Genomic DNA, 26,888 nt, shown 5'->3' on the forward strand with positions numbered 1-26,888 from the left:
GAAGAGCTATCCAGTACTTGCATTATAGTCACAACTGTCATAAATGTTTAGAAGCAAACTGTAACACATTATAATAAATTGTCCTTCTCCACCACGTTTTATACAATTTTGTATATTTTTAAATGCAACTCCAGGTACTCATTCTCTGCTGGAATAACACCACTTAGATGCCAAGTATGTAAGTGCAAAACCATAGGAGAAATAAAATCCAGAATTCCCCCAACATTGCTACATGATACTCAACCCATTAAAAACTGGTAAAACTGCGGTCAAGAACTTTTGTGTCATTGATAAACAAAGCATGATTCGTCATGTCTGACCAACCTGGTCTCCTTCTATGACCAGGTAACTCGTCTGGTAGATGCAGGGAAGGCTGTGGATGTTGTCTACTTGGACTTCAGCAAGGCCTTTGACACTGTCTCCCACAGCATACTCCTGGACAAGCTGGCAGCCCACGGCTTGCACAGGAGCACTCTGTGCTGGGTCAGGAACTGGCTGGATGGCCGGGCCCAGAGAGTGAATGGTGAATGGTGCAGCATCCAGCTGGCGACCAGTGAGCAGTGGTGTCCCTCAGGGGTCTGTGCTGGGACCAGTTCTATTTAATATTTTTATAGATGACATGGATGAGGGCATTGAGTCCTTCATTAGTAAATTTGCAGACGACACTAAGCTGGGAGCTTGTGTTGATCTATTGGAAGGGAGGAGGGCTCTGCAGAGAGACTTAGATCAGTTGGATGGTTGGGCAGAGTCCAACAGCATGAAGTTTAACAAGTCTAAGTGTCGAGTTCTACATTTTGGCCACAAAAATCCCCTACAGCATTACAGGCTGGGAACAGTGTGGCTGGACAGTGTTCAGGCGGAAAGGGACCTGGGGGTGCTGGTCGACAGCCGGTTGGATATGAGCCAGCAATGTGCCTTGGTGGCCAAGAGGGCCAATGGCATCCTGGCCTGCACTAGGAACTGTGTGACCAGCAGGAGCAGGGACGTCATTCTTCCCCTGTACTCGGCGCTGGTGAGACCACATCTTGAGTACTGTGTCCAGTTCTGGGCCCCTCAGTTTAGGAAGGATATTGAGATGCTTGAGCGTGTCCAGAGGAGGGCAACAAGGCTGGTGAGGGGCTTGGAACACAAGCCCTATGAGGAAGGTTTGAAGGAGCTGGGGTTGTTTAGCCTGGAGAAGAGGAGGCTTAGAGGTGACCTTATTGCTCTCTACAACTTCCTGAAGGGAGATTGTAGACAGGTGGGGGTCGGTCTCTTCCACCGGGCAGCAACTGACAGAACAAGGGGACAAAGTCTCAAGCTACGTCAGGTGCAGGTTAGATATTAGGAAAAAAATTTTCACTGAAAGAATAACAAAGCACTGGAATTGTCTTCCCAGGGAGGTGGTGGAGTCACCATCTCTGGATGTGTTTAAAAAAAGACTGGACATGGCACTTAGTGCTATAGTCCAGTTGAGGTGTTAAGGCATAGGTTGGACTTGATGATCTTAGAGGTCTGTTCCAACCTCATTATTCTGTGATTCTGTGATTCCTGTTGTTACCATGGATTCTCTCTTTTTAACTCAGAAGCCTACTCATTCATTTTAGATTCAAAAACTCATGAGACAGAGAAAGGTTTGAAGTTGAATCAAGATCTTTAAATCACCTGACAGGAGATTATCTCCCATATTCGCATTAAGGAACTGCAGATTCTGAGGAGTGTAATGGCTCAGGATGTTTAATTTGCTATCAGCTGTACCAGCAGTGCGTGTGCTTGTTCCATATGACTGCAGTCAGAAGAAGAGCATCAGAATTCAAACTGTTATCCAGATTAAATTCTTTTTACTTTTCATTTGACTCAACTCCCAGATTTTCCATCAAAATGCAAGCCTCATTGCACTTTTTCAATGCTAGACCTGAATAGCTTTATCATAACCAACCTCATTAATTCAGCAGGAACAACTTCTCCCAAAGCATGACATTTCTATGGAAACCTGGAGACAGTTTCTCCTTCCGGCTTAGCAGTGCTTTTCTGAAGCACTGAATGAACTGGTGATTTCTAGGGCACAGTAACAATGAGAATAAATGTAATATTGCAAAGATATTAGCTACATGAAGAGTGATTGAGCATGATCCAAACTGTAAGCCTGACATTAGTATGTGAAGCTGAAATGGTTTCCCCATTACCATGTCTTAAGAGAACGAAATTAAACACTAAGGACTTGATGTGTTTCCTGATTTTCTATAGTGCAAAGTAAATCATAAGTCCTTAGCAAATGAGCTACAATAATTGCCAGCTTTCTGTAATAAATCAACATTTAATTACCAGTTTGGCACATCTTAGAAGTTTAAAAGAGGTTGGCAAATTCAGAACAAGAAGGTTTATCAAGCTACCCTTATTTTCTGTGTTGTTTAACCCAATCCTAAACAAAGTAGCATGTCAAGTTTCTATGAACAGCTGGCTAAATTATCATGCACTGAACAACTTAAAAACTGATGGAGAGATAAATCATTTCAGTAAAAGTGTTATTTCAAGTTTTTGACTTCTAACAGTGTTCCTGTCAGTAAGGGTATTTGATTTCCATTCACATGCTTTGGAATCTGAGATGGGGCTTTATTGTGTTTTTTTCATCAAACCAGAACAACATTAGTTACACCATCAAATTTTCAGAGAAGTTTTGTATAAAAATCTATTTCCAGATGGTCTCTGTGATATAAAGGCAGTCATGCATGAAACAACAAATTTACTATGGTAAATATGTTTATTTACCTATTTATTTACTGTGGATTTTTAGGATAGTTGCAAAGCTGTTATTGTTTCATGGTGCATTTTATTGTTGAAGTTGTTTTTTATCAGTGATGAACAAATAGAATTTAAGGAATAAAATAGCTATGTTCACATTTTTAGTAGGTCAGAAAATAAATTTATCTCAGTCTCTTTCAAAGGGATTATTGTAGGGAATTTGGGAAAACACATTAAGTACCCATTAGAATTAATTTCACATTCAAATTACTTGGCTTTTTATTTTCTAATTTTTGTATCAAATCTCTTGTGGTAATTATATTAAAAATAGTTTCATTTTCAGTAATAATTTAGGTTTTTGGATTTTGTTTTCCTTGTTTCTCACTAGAACACCAAATAATAGTTCCGTAGCATGCTATTTTTTTAAAAGTAGCACGCCTTCAGAGAAGTGTTTCTTGACATGCTGGCCTTTCAAAAATGGCAGCAGAGCAACTAGTTCAAGTAATTTTTCTGTAATGTGTGTATGTTCTATAAAAACACTCAATTAAAAAAACAAACAAACACATTGTGTAGGAAAAGAGAATATGGGTGACCTTGTCCCTGATGAGTCACAGCTATACCCACTAAAGATAAGTGTGAAAAAAGGGAGTGGGTTAGCTAGTGAAGGGAGGATCATCACGGAGGAGGAACCTTGAGAATCATGAAGAAAATGATCCTGGGGAGAGAGAATCCCTGCTGTGAGGTCAGTCTGGGTCTGCAGTTAGAGCCTGTTGGTGGAACATGCAATCATGGTTTAGCTGGGTAAAAGCCTTCATTCAGAGTCTGCAAACTAATCCCTGCAGTCATAGTTTAGCAGGAAACAACCAGCAGTGAAAAGCTGCAGGAGAAACCTACCGTAGGAGCTTGGTGCAGCCAGAGTTAGTGAATGGTTGGAGTCAGGATGGCTGAGCTGTGAAGAGGAATAAACACTTTTCATGCTGTGACAAACAAGAGGACTGCTGCAACACATTGTTCTTTTTGCTCGTCTTTTTGGGGAGAGAAGGGGTTTCTCTGCAGATCTCAAACATCTGGCTGAAATTATGGATCCTCTGAATGAGAATAGGCTCCCTAAGATGGCTTGGCCCCAGCAGCCCCTAACCAGTGTCCAGGCTACCAGCACGGGTGCACGTGTTCCTGTCTCAGCCAGAGAGGAGTGCTCAGCCGTGTTTAAATGACACCGTCACCAGGCCTTTAGTGAGAGTGAGCTCAATGATTTATCACAACTCAGCTTATGAGTTGCATAGTTCAATCATCTATCTTCATAAAGTGCTAGTGACAGCCTCTACTGTGCATCAGGATGTTGCTAACCCAAGTAAAGTATGATGCAAAGATAATATGTTTTCATGATTTATTGCCTGTGGGTCCTGTAATTACTAATTATGCATATGACAGACCATCTAATGCATAAAACGCAGCAGAAAACCTGCAATGAAAAATTATTATAGCAGTGCAGTTCAAGTTCCTATTGAACAGAAATTTTATGGCAAGGAGAGAGATGAAATTTTCTGACCCCAAAAAAACCCATATTTGCGTTAGGAATTTTTAATAAAATTGCAGAAAGGGGGGCGGAAATCTACTAAGTTTCAACCTCTCTGTTTTCCATTGTGATCTCACTGGTTGTTTAAAAATGAATGGAATTATTAACAGGTGAGTGGACAGAAAAAAATTGGAAAAGACACCATAATTATTGATAATTCATGAAGTGTCACCTTATTCCTGTGTATCACAGACTAAACTATTAATTTCCTAATATTTTCAGCTATGACAAATTTTCTGGTAAAATTTATTTCTTCTTTTGCCTTCTAGAACAAAGACAAAAATAAATATAAAGACATTGGTAAAGTAATGAAGCAATAATAAAGTAGTTGTTACAATTGTGTGGTCAGCACAGAGCTTAAAAAGCTTTTGAAATGTGTGTTAATACTGTATTTCACTGTAGGAAAACTGTTGAGTAGTTAGAATCGATCATTATTCCCCTTAACAAAATGCCTGAAGGAAAAAGAAACAGAAAACAAACTTGTAATCTATGTACAACCTTCATACCTGAGTTAGAATCTTTGACTTTCTTCTTAAGAAATTCATAAAAAATAAATTCTGGAAAAATTCTATAAAAACTTATCTGCTCCACAAACTGCTGTTCCTTCTATTCACACAAAATGAGTGCAGATGCAAGAGTGGAACTGCATTTCAAGGCAGAAGTTTGTTCTAACAACTTACTTGATGCTCAGAAATCATTAATTTAGTGCAGGTTGATTCCCCCACTGTCAGAATAGATCCAGCAATTATGAGTAGGTCCAGTATATATAAACTGAGTTGGGAGCAATTTTTTTATCATGAAATCCAGTAGTAATGGTGACTGGGAAAAGTGAGTGCCTCACAAAGGTTTTGATTATCACCGGCTGGTATGTGTGAAAGATACTGCAACCCATCTAATCCAATTCCATGAAAATTTGGAATTTTCTCTGTTTGCCTAAATCATCAGCTGGTGTAGACAGCTGGAAGTTCAGGACTTCAGCAGAGGCATTTTTAATTAGCTCACCGTTGCAATTTCCCCATCAGTGACATTAGCCCCAGCTGAACTCCCAGCACCAGCAGGACAAAGATGTATTTGTGTGGCTCTTTAATACTTATTATTAATATCAAATTTTGAGACATATTATTTTATATTTGTAATGATAACATTACGGTTTCAGATCTCTCAATCCTTCTGGTACTAACTAGCTAGCAGATGCTTGTATCATGTGCAGGTGCATATGTATCACTGTGCTTCTCCCATGTCAGCTCTCCCAGTGTCCTATGAGTCTTATTGACAGGGATGCTCTGTTCCTGGTTCTCTTCTCTTACAGCCACTGGATTCATTTTGCATTTCAAAGGTAGTTCTTCTAGGACCCAGCACTGTAACAGTGCTCAGCTCTGATCTCACTGCTGTGCTGAAATATCCACTGCTGTGTGGCTGGGTTTGAAAGAACTGTCTTTTCTCTCATTGGGTGTGAAGTCATTCCTCATTTTCCAGGAGTCTGGGGAAACTCCACTGAAATTCACAGTTCATCTAATGCTGTGTTAAGAAGTGGCAAAATTTGGCACTGTTTATTTGAATAATGGATGGTCTGATACCTTTTCAAAGGTGTGAGGTTTAGTTATTTAAACAACGCATTCATCTTTGACAACCCCTAGTGAAAAATGCAGAGGGAAGGCTGCCATATCAAACTGGCAGGGAAGCAGAGGAGCTGGAGGCATTTTCAAGTTTCTTTACTTCTTAGAGCCCCTTTTATGCTGAAAGGCTGCTTTTATTAGATACTTTCTTGTAAATGAGCACATGAAATACACTCTTAACACCTAGGAGAGAGTTAATGGACATAGAGTACAGGCTATCTTGACTTTGAGATGTAACTTGCATTGTCCAACAGCAGTCTGTGAAAGGCAATATTCAGTAAAATGTAAAGCAGTCCTACAATGCTAACATTTTAATTGTTATTATGGTTTCCTTAGAAAACTACCCCTTAAGATCCATTTTTTTTGTGTGTGTGTCTCCCTTTGAGACAGAATATATTTTCTGTTTACTTGACACTGTGCTCTTAACAAAGAAAACATGATGTGTAATAACAATATTGTCCTGTATGAACAGGACAAGAGGACATAGCCTCAAGCTGTGCCAGGGGAGGCTCAGATTGGATATCAGGAAGAATGTTTCCACTGAAAGTGTGGTTAAACATTGGAACAGGCTGATGAGGAGATGGTGGAGTCATCATCTCTGGAAGTGTTCATGGAATGACAGGAAATGGTACTTAGTGCTCTGGTTTTGTTGCCATGATGCTGTTCAGTCAAAGGCTGTACTCAATGGTATTGGAAGTCTTTTCCAGCCTTAGTGATTCTATGATTCTGTTAAAAAAGACTTTTAGTTAAAAAAGTGGACCATTTGAAATTATCATTATTTTAAGACTTTACTATTGTTCACTAAAAACTTAACTGTTTATTTTTCTCTGTCAGCTTTCTGGTTTTGAAAAACGTACACCTACTTGTCACAACAGAAATCGTGATCTGTGACAGCAAATACATGCAAATTATGGAGAAAATATTTTCTTCTTGGAGCAAGGATTGTATTGATCTTCTCCCTTGCAGAGTGCTACAGCAGGGTGGTGGTGTTTTATCCCTTTTTCCTTAGGGCTTTTGATAGAAGAGAACAGACTCTTTTCTTTTTGAATCAAGATCCCAGTGCCCAAAGCAAATGCTTTCACAACATCTTAGACCTGGCTCTGTCTTCAGTAGCAAGCAGTGCAGCACAATAGGAGTGAGCAACAGAGCAGAACAGTTCATGCTGAGACCTGAAAGTCCATGCAAAGTTATTTGCATGTGAGACTGGAGTTTGTGAGTTTGGACTTAGTTTCATCTGAAGGAAATACAGCCCTTAGGCTTGGAGACTTTTACTAATACGAAACTAAATCCACTGTATGGGGGAAACTGCAAGATTTGCTCTATATGCACACTTGAGAAACAAACTAAAACCACGATTCAGTTTACATGTAAACCTTTACCTCCACCTCTATAGGACTCTGGTTCATGCACAAAGATGTCTTCTGTTGTGCAGAGTTATCTGCTTTTGTTTTTGACTGAAGAACTGGTCTGTGGCAAGGTTAAGTCCAGCCTCAATGCGTCACTAACAGGGTTTCAACCACTTCATGGAAAGTCATTAAAAGAAAAGCAGATTTTGTATGTAGCACTGTATGGTTCTGGCAGTAGAGTATTCCAGGTTTAAAAAAACCAAATGGCTTTAAATAAGAAATGTTTTAATGTAGTTTGAGTTTAATTAAAAATAGATAATTAAGAAGCACTAATAAATTGATCATTGGTATTCTCTAGATAATGCCAACGTTTAGTAAATTTTTTTGGTAGGAGCAGTTGGGTTTGCTTTTTCTACAGTTCATGCCTCTGAGGCAGAGGTATGAGGAAACCCTTGTAAAAAGTGCTATATATAATTTAGAAGAAAAAGTGCAATTTTTCTCTGATTTGTGGTGTGGGACATATGTATAATGAAGATAAAACTATAACCAGAATATTTTTGTAGTAGTATTAAGACACAAGGAGGGCTGCTATGCAAATTTCCTCTCAGAAAATCTTGAACCTAGGGTTTTCTATATCTTCTAGGTAAGAGCACTTTCACTTCATGAAAGTGTTACAGGTGCTAATTTAAAAGTATTGCTAAATGAGAGACATAAAAGCTGTTTTAGTGCACCACGAGTTAAGTGATAAAGCTCAATAAACTCTTCTCCCATCATATGCTTCAAACTCTTAGTCATGCATTGATGACTGCCACAAAATATGCATTTGTCGTGGTTGGGGGGGAGGTGAATTTTTCCAGGGGGATGTGGGCAGGCTAATCAGTAATCAGGTTTTGTGCTGGCACTTAGATTGGCCACTCGGAGGTTTGAACACGCCTCTGAGGACACAAGGGGATAAAAGCAGGACTCCAGGGGGGTTCAGCCTCTTTTGGGTTCCGGTTTAAGTGGAGAGACCTCTCAGGCCTCCTCCCCCAGCCCAGCCACGAGGCTGGGAGGGAGAGGGGGCACACATGGTCGGGCTCAGGTAAGCTGGAGCCCTGGGGGGCAGGGAAGAGAGTGAACAAGACTGGGTCCTAGCCCTCATCCAGGATGGAGGGGTGGAAAACTGTGGAGGTGCCTTCCTTCCCCCCCGCCGCCCCCCCCGGGAGAAGGGGCCCAGCTGTGTGGGGGAGCTGCTGAGCCTGGGAGTGCCTGAGCCTGCAGCTTCTGCCAAGAGCCAGGAACTGTTAACTCTTTCTGAGGCAGAAAGAAACTTTTCCCAGACATTAACTCTCATGGCTAGTGGCTTCAGAAGAGAGAGAGAAACAGCTTGAGACTGAGATGATTAAAAAAAAGATGAAAAGAATCTCAGATAGGCAAGGATGAAGAAGAGTAGCTTTTTGAGCTATACGTTTCTTGCATAATGTTAGCCATAGACTGAACTTGAGACTCTTTTGAACATAAACTGCATTTTAGGGGAGATGTGGCCAGCTTGACTTGCTGCAGTGGAGCAGACAGAGAAGAAGAAGGTGTAGTAGTGCCCTCTGCCCTCAGAGAAGAAAAGCCCTCAGCCCCAGGGGAAAGTTGGAGAGAGCTCGGCATGAAAGCATCCTTAAAAGAGCCCTGTATGCAGTTTTAGCCTATAGACAGTAGTGAGAGCACTAGACATAAAAAAAAAAAAGAGAAAGTGTCTCCTGGCAGACTTCTCCAAGCAGTTCCACGGGTGACATAGAAATACACAAAGAGTGGACCTGCGCTTCCTGAAGAGCAGTCTGTGGTGCAGGAGAGACTCCTCTCTACCTTGCTGAATTGAAGATTAGTGTTCTTTTTTGAGTAGTGATTGTTTGATTTACAACCCAAGAGTTTAGTCTATAGAAGGTAATGTGTAAAGGGTAGAAACTGAGAGAAGAGATATTCTGAGAAGTTTTTATTTCTGTCTCTGTGTGTGTTTAGAGTTTTCTATCTCTGTTCTTATGTAATGTAATAAAGTTTTATTTTTCTGTTTTCAAAGTTTAAACCTGCTCTGCTCTGTTCCTGATCACATCCCACAGTAGTTGTTAAAGAAAAAAACATATATTCATGAATACATTAACATCTAGCCAGTGCTAACCCATGACAGCATTGAAAGAACTGCTTGGATATCTGAGACATATTTAGGCTTCACTTTGCCAGAGTACTTTAAGATGTGCACAGCTTTTGTACTCTTCAGTAATCTCCTACTAAAAAATGTTTTTTAAATATTCTTGTTGATTCAGAGCCCAGGCTGGTAAGGTTATCTCCAGCATTTAAAGTATCAAAACAAAGTTACATTTTAGCTGTTGGTCAGAAAATGTCGATTTCCTTTTAGTTCAATGGAGTTTTTTCTGGTTTTTTGTATCTGTTTACTTCTTACCAACAAAACGCTCTGCACTGTTCTGTTCTGTTTGCCATTACATACGCTGCTTACACCAAAGTGGAAGTGTTTCAGTTGGGAAATAGTGAGAAAATCTGGGGAAATACCGCCAGTCTATGCTTCTTTTCACTGAATACTTCACTATTGTGGAATTAAGAGTTACAGATTAACTTTAATCCCTTGTCTGGAATATCTTTGTTTTAAATTTTTATGTTGTTTAGCTGGCGTGAATGTGTAAAGGAAAAAGAACTATCTCTGTCATGGTTTTGTAGGCATCTGAACCTGATTAGTCCAAAGAGAAGACAAAATGCTGAAGTTTACCTGCTCTATTCTTTTCAAACTTAGCCTTTTAATTAATAAATATACAATAAATATAAAAAAGTGTAGTGATACAAAAGGGTTTGAAATTCAGTAAGGCCTTCCCCAAATAAAGTTAAACTAAGTATGACAGAATAATAGCCACAAAAAATTATCTTAAGGTTTCATAAGATGGAAAATACTGGTTAGCTTACTTATAAAAATATTAAGATGCTTAGCATACTAAAATAATGATTCGGTGCAGTATGGTATCTAGCAGATGATGATTAAAATATAAAATGAAGTTAAAGATTTATAAGTCTAATGATGTTTCTAAGATGGTTAATTTCTTATATTTTACAAGAAAAAAAGGCAATTTTCCAGAAAAAAAAGTCTGGAGATTTCCTCTATAAAGTGTGTATGTAGGATACAGCAGAATTAAATTGCTAGAGTTGATAATGATTACTGAAATTTTTTGAATCTTAATAATTGTGTTTTGCATTAGCCTGTTCATAGTTTTAAGAAAGTTGATTTTGTTCTAAGTGTTCGTAGGTAAATACCTTCAAGTCTCAGTGATAATGATTGTCTGGGTACGGCGGACAATGCTGTGTGGTAATTATAGTGTTGACAGCTAAAAGGCAGATGAAGATAGATGCTGCAAATAGTTTTGGGGAGTTCAGAACAGTTATGCTAAATAACGAGTACCATGCTAAGTTAGCATAACAGGTACGCTATTTAATATTTCTATTAGTACTGGTCACTCATAGACAGTGAGTGACCATTGCCTGTATCTTAGTAAAGAGTAATCCAGGAGCCATTTATGGAGATGATTGCCACTGAGCAATTCTCATGGTGTCTTAGGAAAATCCAGGGCACAGATTTCATTTTGAGAGCCAACATTTTCTGATGTGTCATTGACTGGAATAGGAGAAGAGGGCAGTGGCAAAAGTTGTGTTTGGTATTTAACAGCAGCATTCTTTCTGCAAGCTGAAACACGTATCAACATTCTAATTTCCAGGTGTATATATTTTCATGTCTAAGGCAAAAAAAAAAAAAAATTAATTTTATTTTTTAACTGAGAATAAAGAATGTGTGAAGAACAGAAGAGAGGAGAGGAAAACTCCATGCTTGAAAAGCTAAAATTGTTTCAGCAGTTGCACAAGATTTTACAGGTTTCTAAACATAGAATTTGCAAATATTTTTTTTCTATCATTCAAGTGCAAATATTATTTTATCTATTTTTATTACTTTTCAGTAAAAGACAGAATTAAAAGAAATCTTTATGAATTTGACCCTTATTTGCCAAGTTTATGGTTCATTACATTAAAATCACCAGTCCTCAAGCCATTTATAAGAATGTTTGAATGTTGTAAAACTCTGCAGTGTTGTAGATTTATGTATTTGTTGTATTTTCTGTTTCCTGCACAACAGTATTAATTGTGGAAACAAGAAAACGACCTTCCCTGTCAAAAATACATCCTCTAGTTATAAGGCTAGAGAAGCATATTTTTTTTCTTCTAATATTAACTTGCAGAGCAAAATCAATATAAATTAGGTATTACCAACAGGCGAAATTGGGACATTTTTCCATCTACTCACCTTTAAAAAGAGCTCTGAGCTTAAACATGAGGACCAAATTTAACATAGCTGTTTTGTTTCTCTTGGAGAATGAGGTTTTCCATCATCAAAATACCTTCAAGGACTGCATTTGCCACTGCCCTATCTTACTGCTCATCAAGATAGCCAAAACATGAATAAAACTTAAAATAAACATAGTTTTTCTGAATCAAAAGTTCTAAAACTGATTATATATTTAGACAGCTTATTGAAGAAACTATCTAAAATATTATTTTAGGAGGAGCTGTGATTTTGCTTCCAGTTAAAAATTAGAATTAACTGAATACAGAAAAAGCATGACTCTTGTAATTTCTCATCTGGTGATCATATTTTATTTTTTTCTGTTTGAATATTCATGGCATATATTGCTGTCTGTTTGAACACAGCTGAATGTTTCAAACAAAACATTGTTGGTTGGTTTTCTTATAGTCAGAAATACTAGTACAAAGTTGTACTGTGTTGGTGAGGGATCAGCCAGGAATAACAGTTACAACACCATCCTGAAACTGTCTGGCTAAAGTGAAAGCAATTACAAACAAACCTCTCCCTCTACCTTCAGGCTGAGTATTGAGGGCTTCATTTCCTAGTAGAATATGCAAGAAATTATAATACAAAATATTTACTGTAGCAGTGGGAACTAACGACCCATATGCAGCTGCATAGCCTTGCAGTGCTTCATGGAGATAATGATAATATTCTTTCCTTGTTTTCTTCTTTAACATTTAAACTGAATTTTGAGTTACAGTCCTACATCAGAATTAAGACAAGCTTCTATTGTGATGTGGCAGATGTCATGCTGCGAACTTCAGAAGAATTTTGTCCATGCACATCAGCAGACTGTATGAGCTAGCACTTACTGATAGTCACTGCATGGGTCAGTACCTTTTAAAGGAAGATTTGACCACACAAGGTTATCCGTAGAAGAATTTGAGACTTTTGCTACTGCTGTTTTCCCTGAGGCAAAAATCAACCAGATGTTATCTTTCTGAATTCTCCATTATGTATTAAACCCTTGTACTTTTCTGGTATTTGCTAATCTAGTTCTTCTTCCATCTCTGTAATAAGCAAAACATCTGTTTCTTCTTGTTCAATCAAAGTGCCTAACTCAAGAGTCCTACTTTTAAAATAATGTCATTTAAATAGAAAACCTACATAGAGAGAATGCATTTCATTAAGATATTTAATTTGCATATGAAACCATCTTTTCCAGAACTCAGTAGGGAATTTGTGGTGGCAGCAATATGTATTTCTTTATTTTTGCCTCTCAACTTGCATACCAAAAAAGAGAAAGAAAAAAAGGAATGCAAATAAATACATGTATCAGCTCAGATGAGGAAATTAAACTGCAATGAGAAATCATCATTGTGCATTTGGGATGTCATCTTAAACTTTCCAGCTGAAAATTCTTTTATTGTAAGGCGATGTGATCTACTCTTACTAATGAGTCTTGGTTTATAGAAAAATCTCAGCAAGCAAAAAATAATCCCTCAATATACATGAGGCTTGTAATAAAATATTCCAATAGGAACAGGTATAGAATTTATCCCCACAACATATATCTATATGATATATTATATATATATAGAATATATCATCTATCCAAATAATGTACCAGTAAGTTTTCTAAGAAAACATAAAATTGGACAAGAATTTTTGTGACAGCTTTGAGCCAGAGCAGTTGGGAATATTTATACTGTCATGCTGCAAAGCTCCACGAGAATGGTTCATACCTTTGGCTAAGAAGAGCACAGCCTTAATTCATTATTATTTTGTATCAATATGCTGAAGAGTTCATAAAGCAGAAACAGTGTCATCTTTCAGGGACTGACAGGAATGATGCCAGCTTGTAGGGGCAGATACTTTTAATATAGTCAAAACCACAATGCTTCTCCTGTCATGCCTCTAGCAAGCGGCTTCCAGATAGTAATGTGTTCCCTCAGTGCATCTTGCTAAGTGCTGTGCACACAGAGAGAACACATGAAATCACTTCAGCTCTTAACCTGCAGCTCTCCTCGTGCTCTCATTTCCCAGTCTGCTCAGGAGAGCCACCTCCTCTGCTGATCCACCTTCCCTCCACCTGCTTTTTGCCTTGAGCCATGGTAACGTTTGGTTTTTCTCATTGTGCTGTTGGTGAGCTTGGGGGGGTTTCCCTTCAGTGCACATGGGGAGAGCACAGTACAAACACAAAATACAAAAGCAGAGATTAAAATAATTGAACTATTTTGCATCTGATGCTATATTTAATTTGAAACATTTTCCTCATTAATATTTGCATTATTCTTTTATGAAGGAGTATCTTCAAGAGGTGAAGGTGGTGAACTTAGCCTTATTATATGAAATACAGTGAATTTCTAATTTCATAGCACAATCATCTGTCTTTAGCTCCATAAATTGTCATGGTAGGTTCTCTCACTACCAGTCCTCAAGAGGACCCAGGGGGAAAATAAGAATGAGGAGTTTGTGGAGTGAGATAAGACAGGGAGATTGTGTACCAATTACAGTCACAAGCAAAACAGACTTAGCTTGTGAAAACTAATTTAATTCATTGCCAATTAAAATAGATCTAAACAGTGAGGAATAAAGACAATCATTAGAACAACACCTTTCTTCCTCCTCCTCATTGAAGCTCAACTTCCTCAGTCACAGCTCTTCTGCATCCTGTTGCTGAGCAGCACAAGAGGAGCACTTAGCAGGGCTAAGACCAGAACTCTGCTTCTCCTGCTCTCTTGAGCTGCTCCTCTGCTCCGGTGGCACCTCCCTTCCCTGCTCTCACTCTCCCTTGGAGCTGGTAGGGACTTTTCTGCCCCATTTGCCCTCACCTCTCCTTGCCTGGGGCTGAGGGTCTTGACTGTGCTCAGCTGCACACCTTCTTGTGTCATATCCCGTTGTGTCTTGGTTTCTGCAATATCTGCCTTTGCAGAGAGTGCTTTAGATATACCTCCCTTAGTGATGAACAGCTCATGCCACTGCTCTTGTGCCCCGTGCTTTAATAGCCAATTCTTAATTTTGTCCAGGAGTCTCTAGTCATTGTTATTCAGTACAAGATAGTACTGAGTACCTTGATAAAAATATAAAATAGATTTTTTTAATTAGGTTTATTTATTTTAATAAATAAAACTTAGTATTTTATTTAATATTTAATAATAGTATCTAAGGCTGGAAAATTGGGGGTTTAAGTATGGTCTGATAAGCTTCAGTTGTAGTAGCACATGCTGTAAAAATTTTGATTTTGAGGTCCATGAAAGATTACATCTTTTTCTTTCTTGGTTTATTATCAGTGGAAATTAACTTCATTTATTCAGTGAATTAATATCATTCAGTGGAAATAAAATTTTTAGTTTCTTCTTTTTTAAATGTAACATAAATGATAGCAAGAGAACTTACAAACAGAAAGAAAAAAATCCCTCATGTTTGATATATTTGGTCTTTCATCCATTTTTACTCTAGATTGAATAAGCTTACAAGATTTAGTAGTAACATTTCTTAGTAATACATTTTCAAGAGGCTTCTGCCACTTTCATTCATTCTAATGAATTTTCTGAGAATATTCTAAGACCAACTTATGTTATTTCAACTTGATCTCATATTTTAAACCAAGGTGTGAAAACATTAGGAAAGAATATCCATCAAATGTTTAGGTATATCTGTTTGCCGTGACTACTACTCCTTGTTCATAGAAGGTAACGTTCTTTTAAATATTTTGAAAAGTTTTCTTGCATTATACTTCTGCTGACATTTTGCATGCCACTTCATTTTGGAAACAGCTTATTACCTTGCATTGTGGTTTATTTTGGCAAATGACATTTTGCTAAGGTGACTTTATCTAGGTGGAGAAAATGTTGCTTGTAAGAGATGCCATAACTTGGAATTTGCATTAACTACAGTATTTGCTACTTACTTGCTGACCCAGCATAACCTGTCTGCACGGAAATGAGTAGAACAAACCAGTAACCTTTAATGTACCAGGCAAACTGGCTTTCTCCCAGCTGCTGGAGACAGTGTTAGAAACATATAAATTCTGTGGGTTTTAAAAGAGCTGAATGAATGAACAATTCCATCTGCTTCACTGCTGCCAGTATTTGGAGGGTGGTGGTCCTGTAAGATTGTGGGGTTTTCTGACATTTGCTCATTTATAGGTTCCTCTGTGATAATGTCTTCCTCTTCTGTGAGTAGCCCTACATCCCAATTAGCTGTGAATTCACCACCTATGTGAACCTTTTCTCTCCTATTTTTCCTTTCCCTTTTCTTGGAAATATTTAACTTGATATATGTCTAACATGAGCATAATGTGCCCTTTGGCACTGTTACTCACTATAGTTAAATGCATGAATTAATATTTTTTCCTTCTAAGCTTGATCATAGAAACAATTAAGACATATTCTTTATTAGTAAAATGCAGAATGTGGTCTTTTGATAGGAAAGGTGGGTGATAACACCTGTACTAAAACACTGTTATGCCTGTAAGCATGGACACTTCAATAGTTTCAAGACTTTTATTTATGATATAATTTGGATTCCTTTATAATTGTTACTTTAATACCTTGTTATCCCACTAAAATGATTTGTTTTTCTGCAGTAGCCTTTATTAAACGTTATATAAAGAGTCTGCAAGAGAGACACACAAAACACTGAGAGGTAATAAATACTGGAGTAAGTAAAATGTTGCAATGGATTTTTGTTCTTCACAGGCTCTGGTCTCAATGATGGGCAGTGGCATGAGGTTCGATTCCTGGCTAAGGAGAATTTTGCTGTCCTCACCATTGATGGAGATGAAGCTTCAGCTGTTCGAACTAACAGCCCTCTACAAGTCAAGACTGGAGAAAAATATTTCTTTGGAGGTAAAAAAATATCAAAACATGTATGCGCCCAAAGTGGTGTTGTCTTTTAAACTATATAACTGGTGAAATGGAGTTCAGAATGTAATTAATTCATGTGGATCCTATTATGGATTAAAAGCCTAGGTGCTGCTGATCAAAGAGTATACCACTAAATTTAGTTTCACTTTCAATCTAACTTGGAATGATATCTCAGATCTCTGAACATTTCAGAGAAAGGGAACTCTTAAAAGTTTAAACAAAAGGCACCAAGTGGAGAAATAAACCTAACTTTTAAGTTTGAAATCCTGAAGAAGAAAAAGAGGAAAAAATTGTTCAGGACAGGTCTTAACCTTTTCCTGATTTTTAAGAACTGTCAGAATTGTGGATAATTAAGAAGCTCTCGTAGGCTGAAGACTTAGACTCAGTATTTTTGTTTGTTGACATTCCATGTACTAAAAAGGAGTTCTTAAAAATTGTGCCTTCAGTATTTATTGTACTTGGTCTTCAATTTAGCATTTATGAAAATAAAAAAAGCCATCAAAACTCTTGGATTTTTTAAATTGACATTAAAATTTCTATATTAAAAAGTGTCTTTGCTTGTCAAAAATATTTTTGATCCAAAAAAATGCAGGTTGGACTTTTGAAGTGTGCCATTTAACACTGAACATGAATTCTTCAGACAGAGAACATAAATTTTAAAAGCAGAATTTATCAATGTTAAAAATTGAATTCTTTCAAACTTACAAGGTGCATGTCTAATAAAAATAAAATATGTGATACTATAAATAGTCATAACATTACCCAAGGAATGGAAAATTCAGTGTTATATGATGTACTCTAAGTAGAAAAGGGAAACAGTAATTTCAAGGTTATTTTCATTTCATTGTTATCAAATTAAAGTTGGTCTGTGTCGTGGTTGCGGGGGAGGTGAATTTTTTCCAGGGGGATGTAGGCAGTCCAATCAGTAATCAGCTTTTCTGCTGGCACCTGGATTGGTCACTCGGAGATTTGGACACGCCTCTGAGGACACAAAGAGTTAAAAGCAGGACCCCAAGGGGGTTCGGCCTCTTTTTCAGATCCCGGTTTCAGCAGAGAGACGTGTCAGGTCTCCTTCCCCTGCCCAGCCACGAGGCTGGGTGGGGGAGGGGAAACACGTGGTCGGCTCAGGTAAGCCGGAGCCCCCGGGGGGGGGAAAAGAGAGGGGACAGGACTGGAACTGAGCTGCCCCGTCCAGGATGGAGGGGTGGAAAACTGTGGAAGTGCCTTCTGTGTGTACTCACCCTCTCTTCCCCCCCAAACTCGGAGAGAAGGTGCCCAGCCACGTGGGAGTTGCTGAGCCTGGGAGTGCCTGAGCCTACTCCCTGCTGGGAGATAGAAACTGTTAACCCTTGTGTAGCAGAAAGAAACTTTTCTTAGACATTGATTCTCATGACTGGTGGTTTCGGAGAGAGGGAAGCGGCCTGAGACTGAGATGATAAAGCATGATTGGAAGGAACCCGATGGAAGAATGAGAGGAGTAGCCTTCTGAGCTGGACTTCTCTTGCATAATGTCAGCCATGGACTGAACTTAAGTCTCTTTTGAACATAAACTGCATTTTTGGGTGGATGCAGCTGCCCTTGCTTTTGCTACAGTGACTGGCACTTGAAGAGTGGAGCGAGCAGAGAAAAGAGGGGGAGGGTGAGGTGGCGCCCTCTGCCCTCAGGGCAGACCTGCTCCTGGAACCCCGGCCCCTGGGTAAAAAGGGGGAGAGCTCGGCATGCAGCATCCTTAAAAAGCCCTGTATGTAGTTTTGGCCTATGAGACAGCGGTGAGAGCGCTAGACATAAGAAAAAGAGAGAGTCACCCGACTTCTCTGGGCGGTGCCACGGGTGACATGGGAACACATAAGGAGTAGACCTGTGTGTTCTGGAGAACAGTCTGTGGTGCCAGAGAGACTCCTCTCTCCCTTGCTGAATTGAAGATTAGGTTTTTTTGAGTGGTGATTGTTTGATCTAAAACCCAAAGGTTGGTCTGGGAAAAGTGATGGGTGGGGAGGTAGAGACTGGGAGAAGAAATGTTCTAAGAAGTTTTTATTTCTGTCTCTGTGTGTGTTTAAGAGTATTTCTGTCCCTGTTCTTATGTAATGAATAAAGTTTTGGTGGGGTTTTTTTTGTTTTCAAGATTTAAGCCTGCTCTGCTCTGTTCCTGATCACATCCCACAGGAGTTGTTAGAGAAAAAACATATATTCATGGGTGCATTAACATCTGGCCAGTGCCAACCCATGACAGTCTGTCACGAGACTAAAACTTTCTGTTGCTGTAACATGCATATTTTCTCATATCTGCAATTCAGCTAATACTGTTTTTTTTTAGCTTATTGCCTCAAATAAGAGTTCTAGTATAGCCAATTTCCACATGCTGAAGTGTGAAAATTATTTTGTTGTCAAAACATAGTATGTTCAATTTGTCAGAACAGTCAGTGACATTCTAATTAAATTAAGTTATTAAGCACACATAGGAGAAAATGAAAAGAAACACCATACATAATACATCAAGTTAAATTCTGTTAATTTTGATAGGTAAAATCCCCAGATCACTATTACATTTCTGGAGAGAGATTGATGGACTGATTTCTTCTAAAATGTCTTTTACCTCTGTTCTTTGTCTTTGATGGATAGGTGTTCTAGTTCCTCCAGGTAGTTTTTATACCCTTTCTCAACAGGTTTGTTGTCATTTCAGCTGGACTGCGAAATCTGCTTGATTTGTGATTGCTGACCTGTACTTTAAAATTCCAGCATTTTTCCATAAAAAAAACCAAGCATGCATGCAGATATGGTTCTAGTGGGATATGGAAGTCAATCATGAATTCCCTGAAGTCTCATTCCCACATCTGTTCATGCAAATACACAGTCCTGTTACACAAACTATGGGATGTTTGTTTTTCCTTAGTATCTTTCATCCTCTGAAAAGTCTTCTAGAGTCATGTCAACAGTGGTGTCCTAACCTTCATGTCCCAAGTTTATTTCAAAATCTGCGGTTGCAATGCTATGCTTACTCACAATTAATGTCATTTAATGTCACTGTCAACAGTGAATCTGAAGAAGCTTGACATATAGAATATAATATTATGCTCACACATGAATATTGGTATATAAATGTATGATATTTATTTATATATGTATAAATAGTAAAGACTACAACTTAAAGGCAGTCTTTTGGATGCATGTTAGAAACCTAATCTTTATATTCATGACCTGCAACTTATAAAGCAAAGGTATTTTTGTTCTCTTCCCTCCAAATGTACATGTTCCTCTTTACTAGTCTTCAGAAGCACTCCAAGTCACTTCTTTTAATAAATAACATTTACAAGAAGAGGATGCAGAGAAGGGGAATAGTGGTGAACCTCAAACATTTGGGCCAGGTGGTCATCAAAGATATTTTCATTAGTCCTTAGGAATAAGTTCAGATAAGAGAGCATCAAACACTTCTTTGCTGCAAATACATATAGTTGGTTAGGAAGTGAGCTTCTTGAATTCAGAGGGCAGGAGCCATCTGCACAATGCTAGATGGCCAGCAGAAATAATTACCTATTCTTTGGTGATGAGGTGTTTTCATTGCGAAAATGAATCTAGATTTCTTTGCTAAATAGAGTTACAGATAGTTACACTGTTAAACCTTTGTATTATGAAATATAAACATTTATAACACATGTAGAAGTTAAACGATGAGATTTAAAAATAATAATGTTATGATATTCATCCAATCCCACTGCTATATTTCTTAATCTTTCAAAATGATGAGAAAGTTCAGTCCATTGAATTTTTGTTTGGAGAGATTGTACAGCCTTTCTAGCATGCTTTGAACACTCTTTGATAGCCTACTTCAACTTTGAAGGAGCTACTGTATGTATGCAAGTGTTTTGTTCTCCAAACCTTCCCTTTCTCTGATTTCAAAATAAGTGAGCCTCTTTATTTTCCTGTTTCCTGGTGTCAATAGAACAAAATGTATACTATGGGGAATGCTAATGTCTTTGCTGAAGAAAAGGTTTAGAAGTTGCATTTCAGCACTGCAGTACAATATTTTCCTCAAAAACACGTCATTGACCAGCAGAGCCAGATTTTTACAACACATGCAGTAATATTTGAATAAAGGAGATGTGGAAATCAGAATATTTTGTGACTTCTGCTCATAGAACTAACTTTTCTAGTTTTGAAAAACTGTAAACAAAACATAAGAGTATTATTTCTCTGTCACATAATTTTATGTTCAGTACTGTTAGTGTCTTTTTTTTTCCTCTTGCTTTGTGCCTCTCCAGTGCCATCTCCCAGCAGTGTTGAGATCCTCCCAAGGGACAGATAGTGGTGATGTTTTATTCAAGCCTAAAGAGTTAGGGGAAGCTGTATAAGATGAGCCATTTCTGTAGGTTGTGTGAATGTGGGAGGGTGGGTGCTAATTGCCTGTTACCCTTCTGTATAACTATTATTTTCTGCCCACTGGTTTTATTTTCCTTCTTTTTCTTCTCTTAAATTTGTGTTTTTGGAAAGAAGTGAACTTCCCTTCCCTACTAAGCTCTAGAGAATGATGTTTCTTTGTTGTTTCCAATTATCTGCATAAAACAAAGAAACAGAACAGAGGAAGTGAATCACAGAGTGAAAATGAGTCCATTAACCTCATTTGCACTGTTGGAGATAAAGGGCTTTTGTGAAGCATCCTAAGCTTTCACCAAACCACCTAACAGCTGTCTGATGTCCATAGGAAATATTTGATTAGAGACAAAATTTGGACTTGTTTCTATGGCATTTCTTTTTAATTTTGCCTACTTTCCCTTTCCTTTTCCATGGCTCAAGGATGGAGAGGCTTTCGTATCTGAGCGCTAAATTTTCATTGAGATCAAAGGCATGCTGGGAGAAGCAGTCAATCTACTCTGTGCTGTTTTTCTTGACAAGCAAAGATGAAGGGAATGCAGTAAGTTTCCTATGGGACACCAGTCTGAGGTCTACAGAAAGTCCTCCCTTCCTCTGCAAAACATGTGAAGTCTTGTTCCTGGAGTAGAATTAGTTTTAAATAGTTGTGTTGGTCTAAAAGTCCATAAAACAAGAGGTGACGGAAAGAGGAAGGAAGTTTAGGAGAAAAATTACCTTCCTGTGTTTCACATTTCTTAGTCTCTTCTATGAACCTTCCTTTCTTAAAGATCTTTGTGTGATGTGTCTAAATTTATTCATCAAGTTATACGTTGTTATAATTGTGTGGATTGTTTTCATTAGCAGCTGTTATAGTCATGGCCAGACTTCTAGGTAGTGTCACTGGCGTTTAAAAAACATCTCAAGTATCATAATTGCAAGTATTATCAGATAGAAAAGGGTCATCTTTTTTTTTTTTTCCTTTTTTAATGGGGATTGGGGAGGGATGTTTCTGTAGCTCAAATTCAAATTTGTTTAGCAAAACCAAAGTTGAGGTTTTAGGTGTCATAACAAATAAATGATACACAGCTAATGGCAATTCATGTTATCTATTGCCTAAAAAATAAAGAAAAAAATCCCTTCTGGCTTCATTCCTGCAAGTCTGAAACTTCCCTCATATAAATAAGTAACAATGATGTTTGGTTATATTTTTATGTTTGCTGGTCTTTTCTGAAGACTTTTAGTATGTCAGGGCTTCAATTTTGCTGTCCATTTGTGAGTATTTGGGTTTTCTTTTGCGTGTATGACCACAAGACAGGATGTTAAAACTTGCATTTCTTGTGGAGTGATTAATTTGTTTTGAAATCTTTCATGACCATAACTCTAAACCATACTGTAAACTCAAATCCAAATCCATGAGGAGAACAGAGAGAAATTCCAAGTAACTCAGGGTATCATGTGATTTTTGTGTGTCTTCAACGTTCATCTTCAGGTATTGTCCCAAGTCAGACCTACAAAATATTGGTAAACACATGAAATGGAAATAAAAGAATTGGAATGGGTCATATATTTTAACAGCCCTCATACCTTGTTAAATCTGGAATATTTATAAGTCAATACATGAGCAAAGGATGCAGATGTGCAAAATTTATAAACATGAGCAAAGTAAGGAAGTGCTTTTGTAGCAAGTAAATGAAAAAATTAGATGGCAGGCAATTATAAACCTCTCTTATATTTAGTACGATATAAATTCTTTATTATTTCATCAGCCCGCTTGTACTATGAATGGGGAACATGACTGAATTCACATTCCTTTTGTACAACTGACAGAACTAAAGAGTTGATAATTTCCCATTAAGTCTTTGAGATTTATACTTTTTTCATCATGTTTAAAGTTTTGTTTATTTCATTCAGGAAATTTGAAGGTCAGAGAAATGAGATCATGTAAAATAATGGTGATTTTCTGTAATTAATTTTCAGTAATGTCAGTGCTGTTATAATATGCCAATCCACCAACACATTTTATACAACAGTACAAGCAGAAATACTGGAGATAGATTGATGTCCTGAAGAAAAACAGGTGCATGCAGAAAGCTGGTACAATGTGCAAGCAAATAAAAGCTGAAATGCATGATAATGGCAGTTTAGGAATGTATGTATGGGGACATGAGTCTTCCTGGAATAACTTCAGCTTTTGAGCAAAGGCCTATTAAATATGAGAAATGTCTATCCACTAAAATATAAATGGATGAAGTCTTGAAAAGTGCTCTACTTGTTACAACATAAATCTCTTGGTAAGCTGAAGATGTTAGCCACAGAATATATATCTAGAAGATTCTCAAAAAATAAAGCATAGGAACTTAATCTCTTTTACTTTATCTTCTTGGAAGCACTAAAGCAAATGTTTGTGTGCAGCAGAAAAGAGAACATCAAATTTTTCAATAGATTTTCTTTACTTTTATGGACATTTAAAACCAAGAAGGAACAAAGAATGAGGAAGAATATGTACCATAGAAAGTAAACCTGTATGGACAGAGGAAGAAGTAAATTGACTTTATGGAGGCTCAGTTGTCTCTAATTCTGTGAGTATATTATTTATTTCCTTTTACACTAAGTATAATAGCCATACTGTTGCCTGAGCCTTAGTCTGAAATAAATTGCTCCAGTGTCTGAATATTCCAGAAAATTTGAATAGAAATAGAGTAAATTCCCTACCTAGTATAGATCTTGGCTCCAGATGGAAAGGAAAAGTGCTTGTAAAAATTAACCACATTTTTTCTAAAGGAAACACTTTTGTAGAAGGAAATTTCTGTTGAAGACCCAGAAGAAAGCTATTGGAGACAGACTGAAAAGTGAAAGTTATATCTGTATTTTATATGGCCCTACTTTATTAGCTTTATTAGGTCAAGCAACAAGGTTCTTGGTACCAATAAGTGAAAAAAAGACCAATAGGAGTGGAAGGGGAGGCATTTCAAGAAGCAGTGAAAGTTGGCAGGAATTTTAACTGTACTGATCACTAGTCAGTACTAATTAGAGCTCTATGGTTTTAGAACACTAAAACCAATGTAGTCTATTGAAGGCATTAGAAATCACAAATATGTGTGTGTGTGTCGAATTGTGGTGTGAAAAATAAATAAACGTGCTTTTCTGTTGTGTAAAAATAATCATACTTCTAAATAGTGGAGAATGCTAATTAATACTGGAATAACACTTCTGACAACTTTAACTATTTCTCAAGGGTATCCTGGTTGTGCTTCTAGGCGTATGCATGTGCTTATTGCCCACAGCCACAGTTCAACACATCTACACATGGAATAAAAGATAGAAATGAGAAAAGGTAAACTCCTGATGCCATAAAAAACACATACTGTTGTCAGAGGCTTTCCTTTCTTTGGGGAGTGACTTACTGATGCTCCTCAGTGGATTTTCCACAGGAAAATCTGACATTTTCCTCTTCAAAGTCATAGAATCATAGAATGGCTTGGATTGGATTGGAAGGGAAGATCAAGGTAGTTCCAACCCCTCTGTCCTGGGCAGTGGCATGTTCCAATAGACCAGATTGCTCAGAGCCCCATCCAACCTGGCCTTAAACACTCCCACTTAAACAATTTCTCTGGGCAACTTGTTCCAGTGTCTCACCACCCTCACAGTAAGAAATTCTTCCTAATAACTGGTGTAAACCTTCTCTCTTTCAGTTTGAAGGCATTTCTCCTTGTCCTTGTAAAGGATCCCTCTCCATACCCCTTGTCGGCTCCCTTCAGGTACCAGAAAGCTGCCATTAGGTCACCTCTAAGCATTCTATTTCCATACTGAAAAATCTAATTCTCTCAGGCTTTTCTCATGATCAGAGGTGGCCCTCTGATAATCTTGGTGGCTTCCTCCCTTTTTTCTCACACACCTCTAAATATAAGACAAATTTTCACTCACATTTCAATGTTTTAAGTATGTAAATGAACACCTGTTAATATTGTAAACAACCTTTGGCAAAAAGTTGCCTAAATGCCATTGTTCTGATGATAGAAAACTGATTTACTTTTCAGAGATATCTACTTATCTAGATGATTGTGAACATGAAGAACTTTTGAAATCTGATTTAACGAGTCATAAATGCATAAAAGAAGAAATAAAACCAGGTATGACCAAATGTAGTGTTTGTGAAAGTGGGAGACAGAACAAAAATATGTTATTTAGAAAAAGGCCTGTCTGACTTATACGGTTTGAGTGGAGAATGGTTCTCAGAGCTGATTGTAAATTTTGTCACATATATGAAACTTGATTGGAGCTCCAATTATAATTACTCTCTGCTGCTTCTACTATATAAGCAAGCTGCAGGTATCCCTTTGTGTCTAGGGCTGCCAATTAAATCTTTGCATGCCTGCAGTCCCAGGTTGTTATCACCTTCTACTGAAGACAACAAATCTCATCATATAAAAGTGGCAGTCTACAGCTCTAACGAGAACACTTATTAGTGATGCTTTTGTAAATCATGAAGCAGATTTTAAAGGCTTATATCTTCCAAAGAAAGAACTTTATTGAATCTCACAGTCAGTGGTGTAGAGCTGATTTATCTGCATAAATTGGCAAAATGGAACCATGAAGCTGACAGAGAAGGTTTAAAGGCTTGTTTTTCACTTACCAGCTAAGCACTGAACTTACCTGTGTAGTGCTTTGCAGCAGGAAGTAACAAATTGGAGGTGCACAAATCTCCAGTGTGGATTGCTGATGGCAACTGGCTTGCTTCCCAGTTTGCATTAAATTACCTTGTAAATGTCAAAGTATGTCTGCTTTGAGTTTAGTTTGGGGTGGAGAAGATTTGTTAGGGCAGTACTGAATATTTAATATTGCTGATATCTTTAGGAGGGAATTGGTGGTTAACCAGCAAATTGCTAGAGTATTTTGGGTTATTAAGTCCTGTCAAAGATGTTGCCATTCAGCTTATTCACTGAATGGCCACAACCCTTTGATTTTTTTTTTTTTTTTTTAAATTCGAGGTAGAGAAATTTCTCTGAGATAGGAGAATTAGCATAAATACTAACCATGCAGATGTTAGAAAATTCTTGTGTTTATGAATGAAGAAAATAAATACTAGATTTCTGAGGTATGATGGTCACTGCCAAGGTTATATTATAAACTGGAGAAAAGAGAAACTAGATCTGTTTACATGGAAATAAAGAACACTCTTAGTCTCTTTGAGTTCATTGTCCATCATACAAAATGTATACATAACTCAACTGATCCTGAGGAGTGATTTTACAGACTTTCTGCCTCTGGAGTGAGACCTTCCATGCTTATCATTTGATCTTGTCCAACAAATCCAAGTGAGATTAAATGCTGTGGCTAGTAATATACAATGACTGAAAATCCTTTGGTAAGCGAACTTCTATTTATCCATAAAAGCAAGTCAAATTGTGGTGCTATATGTAGCAGCGTGCATGATAATTTTGTATTTGTGTAGGAAGTATTTTTGCTTTGATCTACAACAGCAAAAATACTCTCTAGAAGGCACTAAGGACATTCTTTTGTGAATCTTTTTCCAGACAGATGAAGCCTCAAAAAGAAGGGAATTTTAGTGGTGTTTGAAAGTGTTTCATCTGCTCCTCACACCTATTTTTTATCGTTCTTACTGACCAGACCTCTCAAAATACTTTGTGTAATTACTTGCCATTTTTTAGTGGTATTTCTGAAAACTGATTTTTATATTTGATTCTTTAAGTTTGGAGGTTTCTTTGGAACTTCAGAGTAAATGATTTTTTTTTTTTTTTTTTTTTTTTTTTTTTTTTTTTTTTTTTTTTTTGTAATTAGTTAGGCCCTTAGTGGTTTCACTTATATCAAAATGAAATGGAGTAGAATTTAGAAGCAAGATGTTCAGATCCCATAGTCTCATGATTTTCATTCATAGGAACAGGTTGCACAGAGTCTGACCCTGTTGCATTTTTTTATACTCTTATTTATACTCATTGTCTTTCCAGTTTCTGTCCCCCATTGACTTGATAAGAGCTTTTCCATGTCACTTTCTTTTTTTTTTTTTTGATTGCACATTCACTATTGCCTCTTATTAAGAACTTTGCTGAAGTGCAGGAGAAAACACAA

General features: G+C 37.5%; 1 protein-coding gene across 1 annotated transcript in view; it reads left to right on the forward strand.

Moving 5' to 3' along the window:
- The window catches only part of CNTNAP2 (contactin associated protein 2), a 1,042,914-nt gene that overhangs the window by 580,606 nt on the left and 435,420 nt on the right, over nt 1–26,888 (forward strand). Inside the window, exon 9 of the mRNA XM_063405816.1 lies at nt 16,290–16,439. Within this exon, the coding sequence (XP_063261886.1) occupies nt 16,290–16,439 (150 nt within the window). The remainder of the gene's footprint in view (nt 1–16,289; nt 16,440–26,888) is intronic.

Source organism: Prinia subflava, chromosome 1 (assembly GCF_021018805.1).
Source record: "Prinia subflava isolate CZ2003 ecotype Zambia chromosome 1, Cam_Psub_1.2, whole genome shotgun sequence".
Lineage (NCBI taxonomy): Eukaryota > Metazoa > Chordata > Aves > Passeriformes > Cisticolidae > Prinia > Prinia subflava.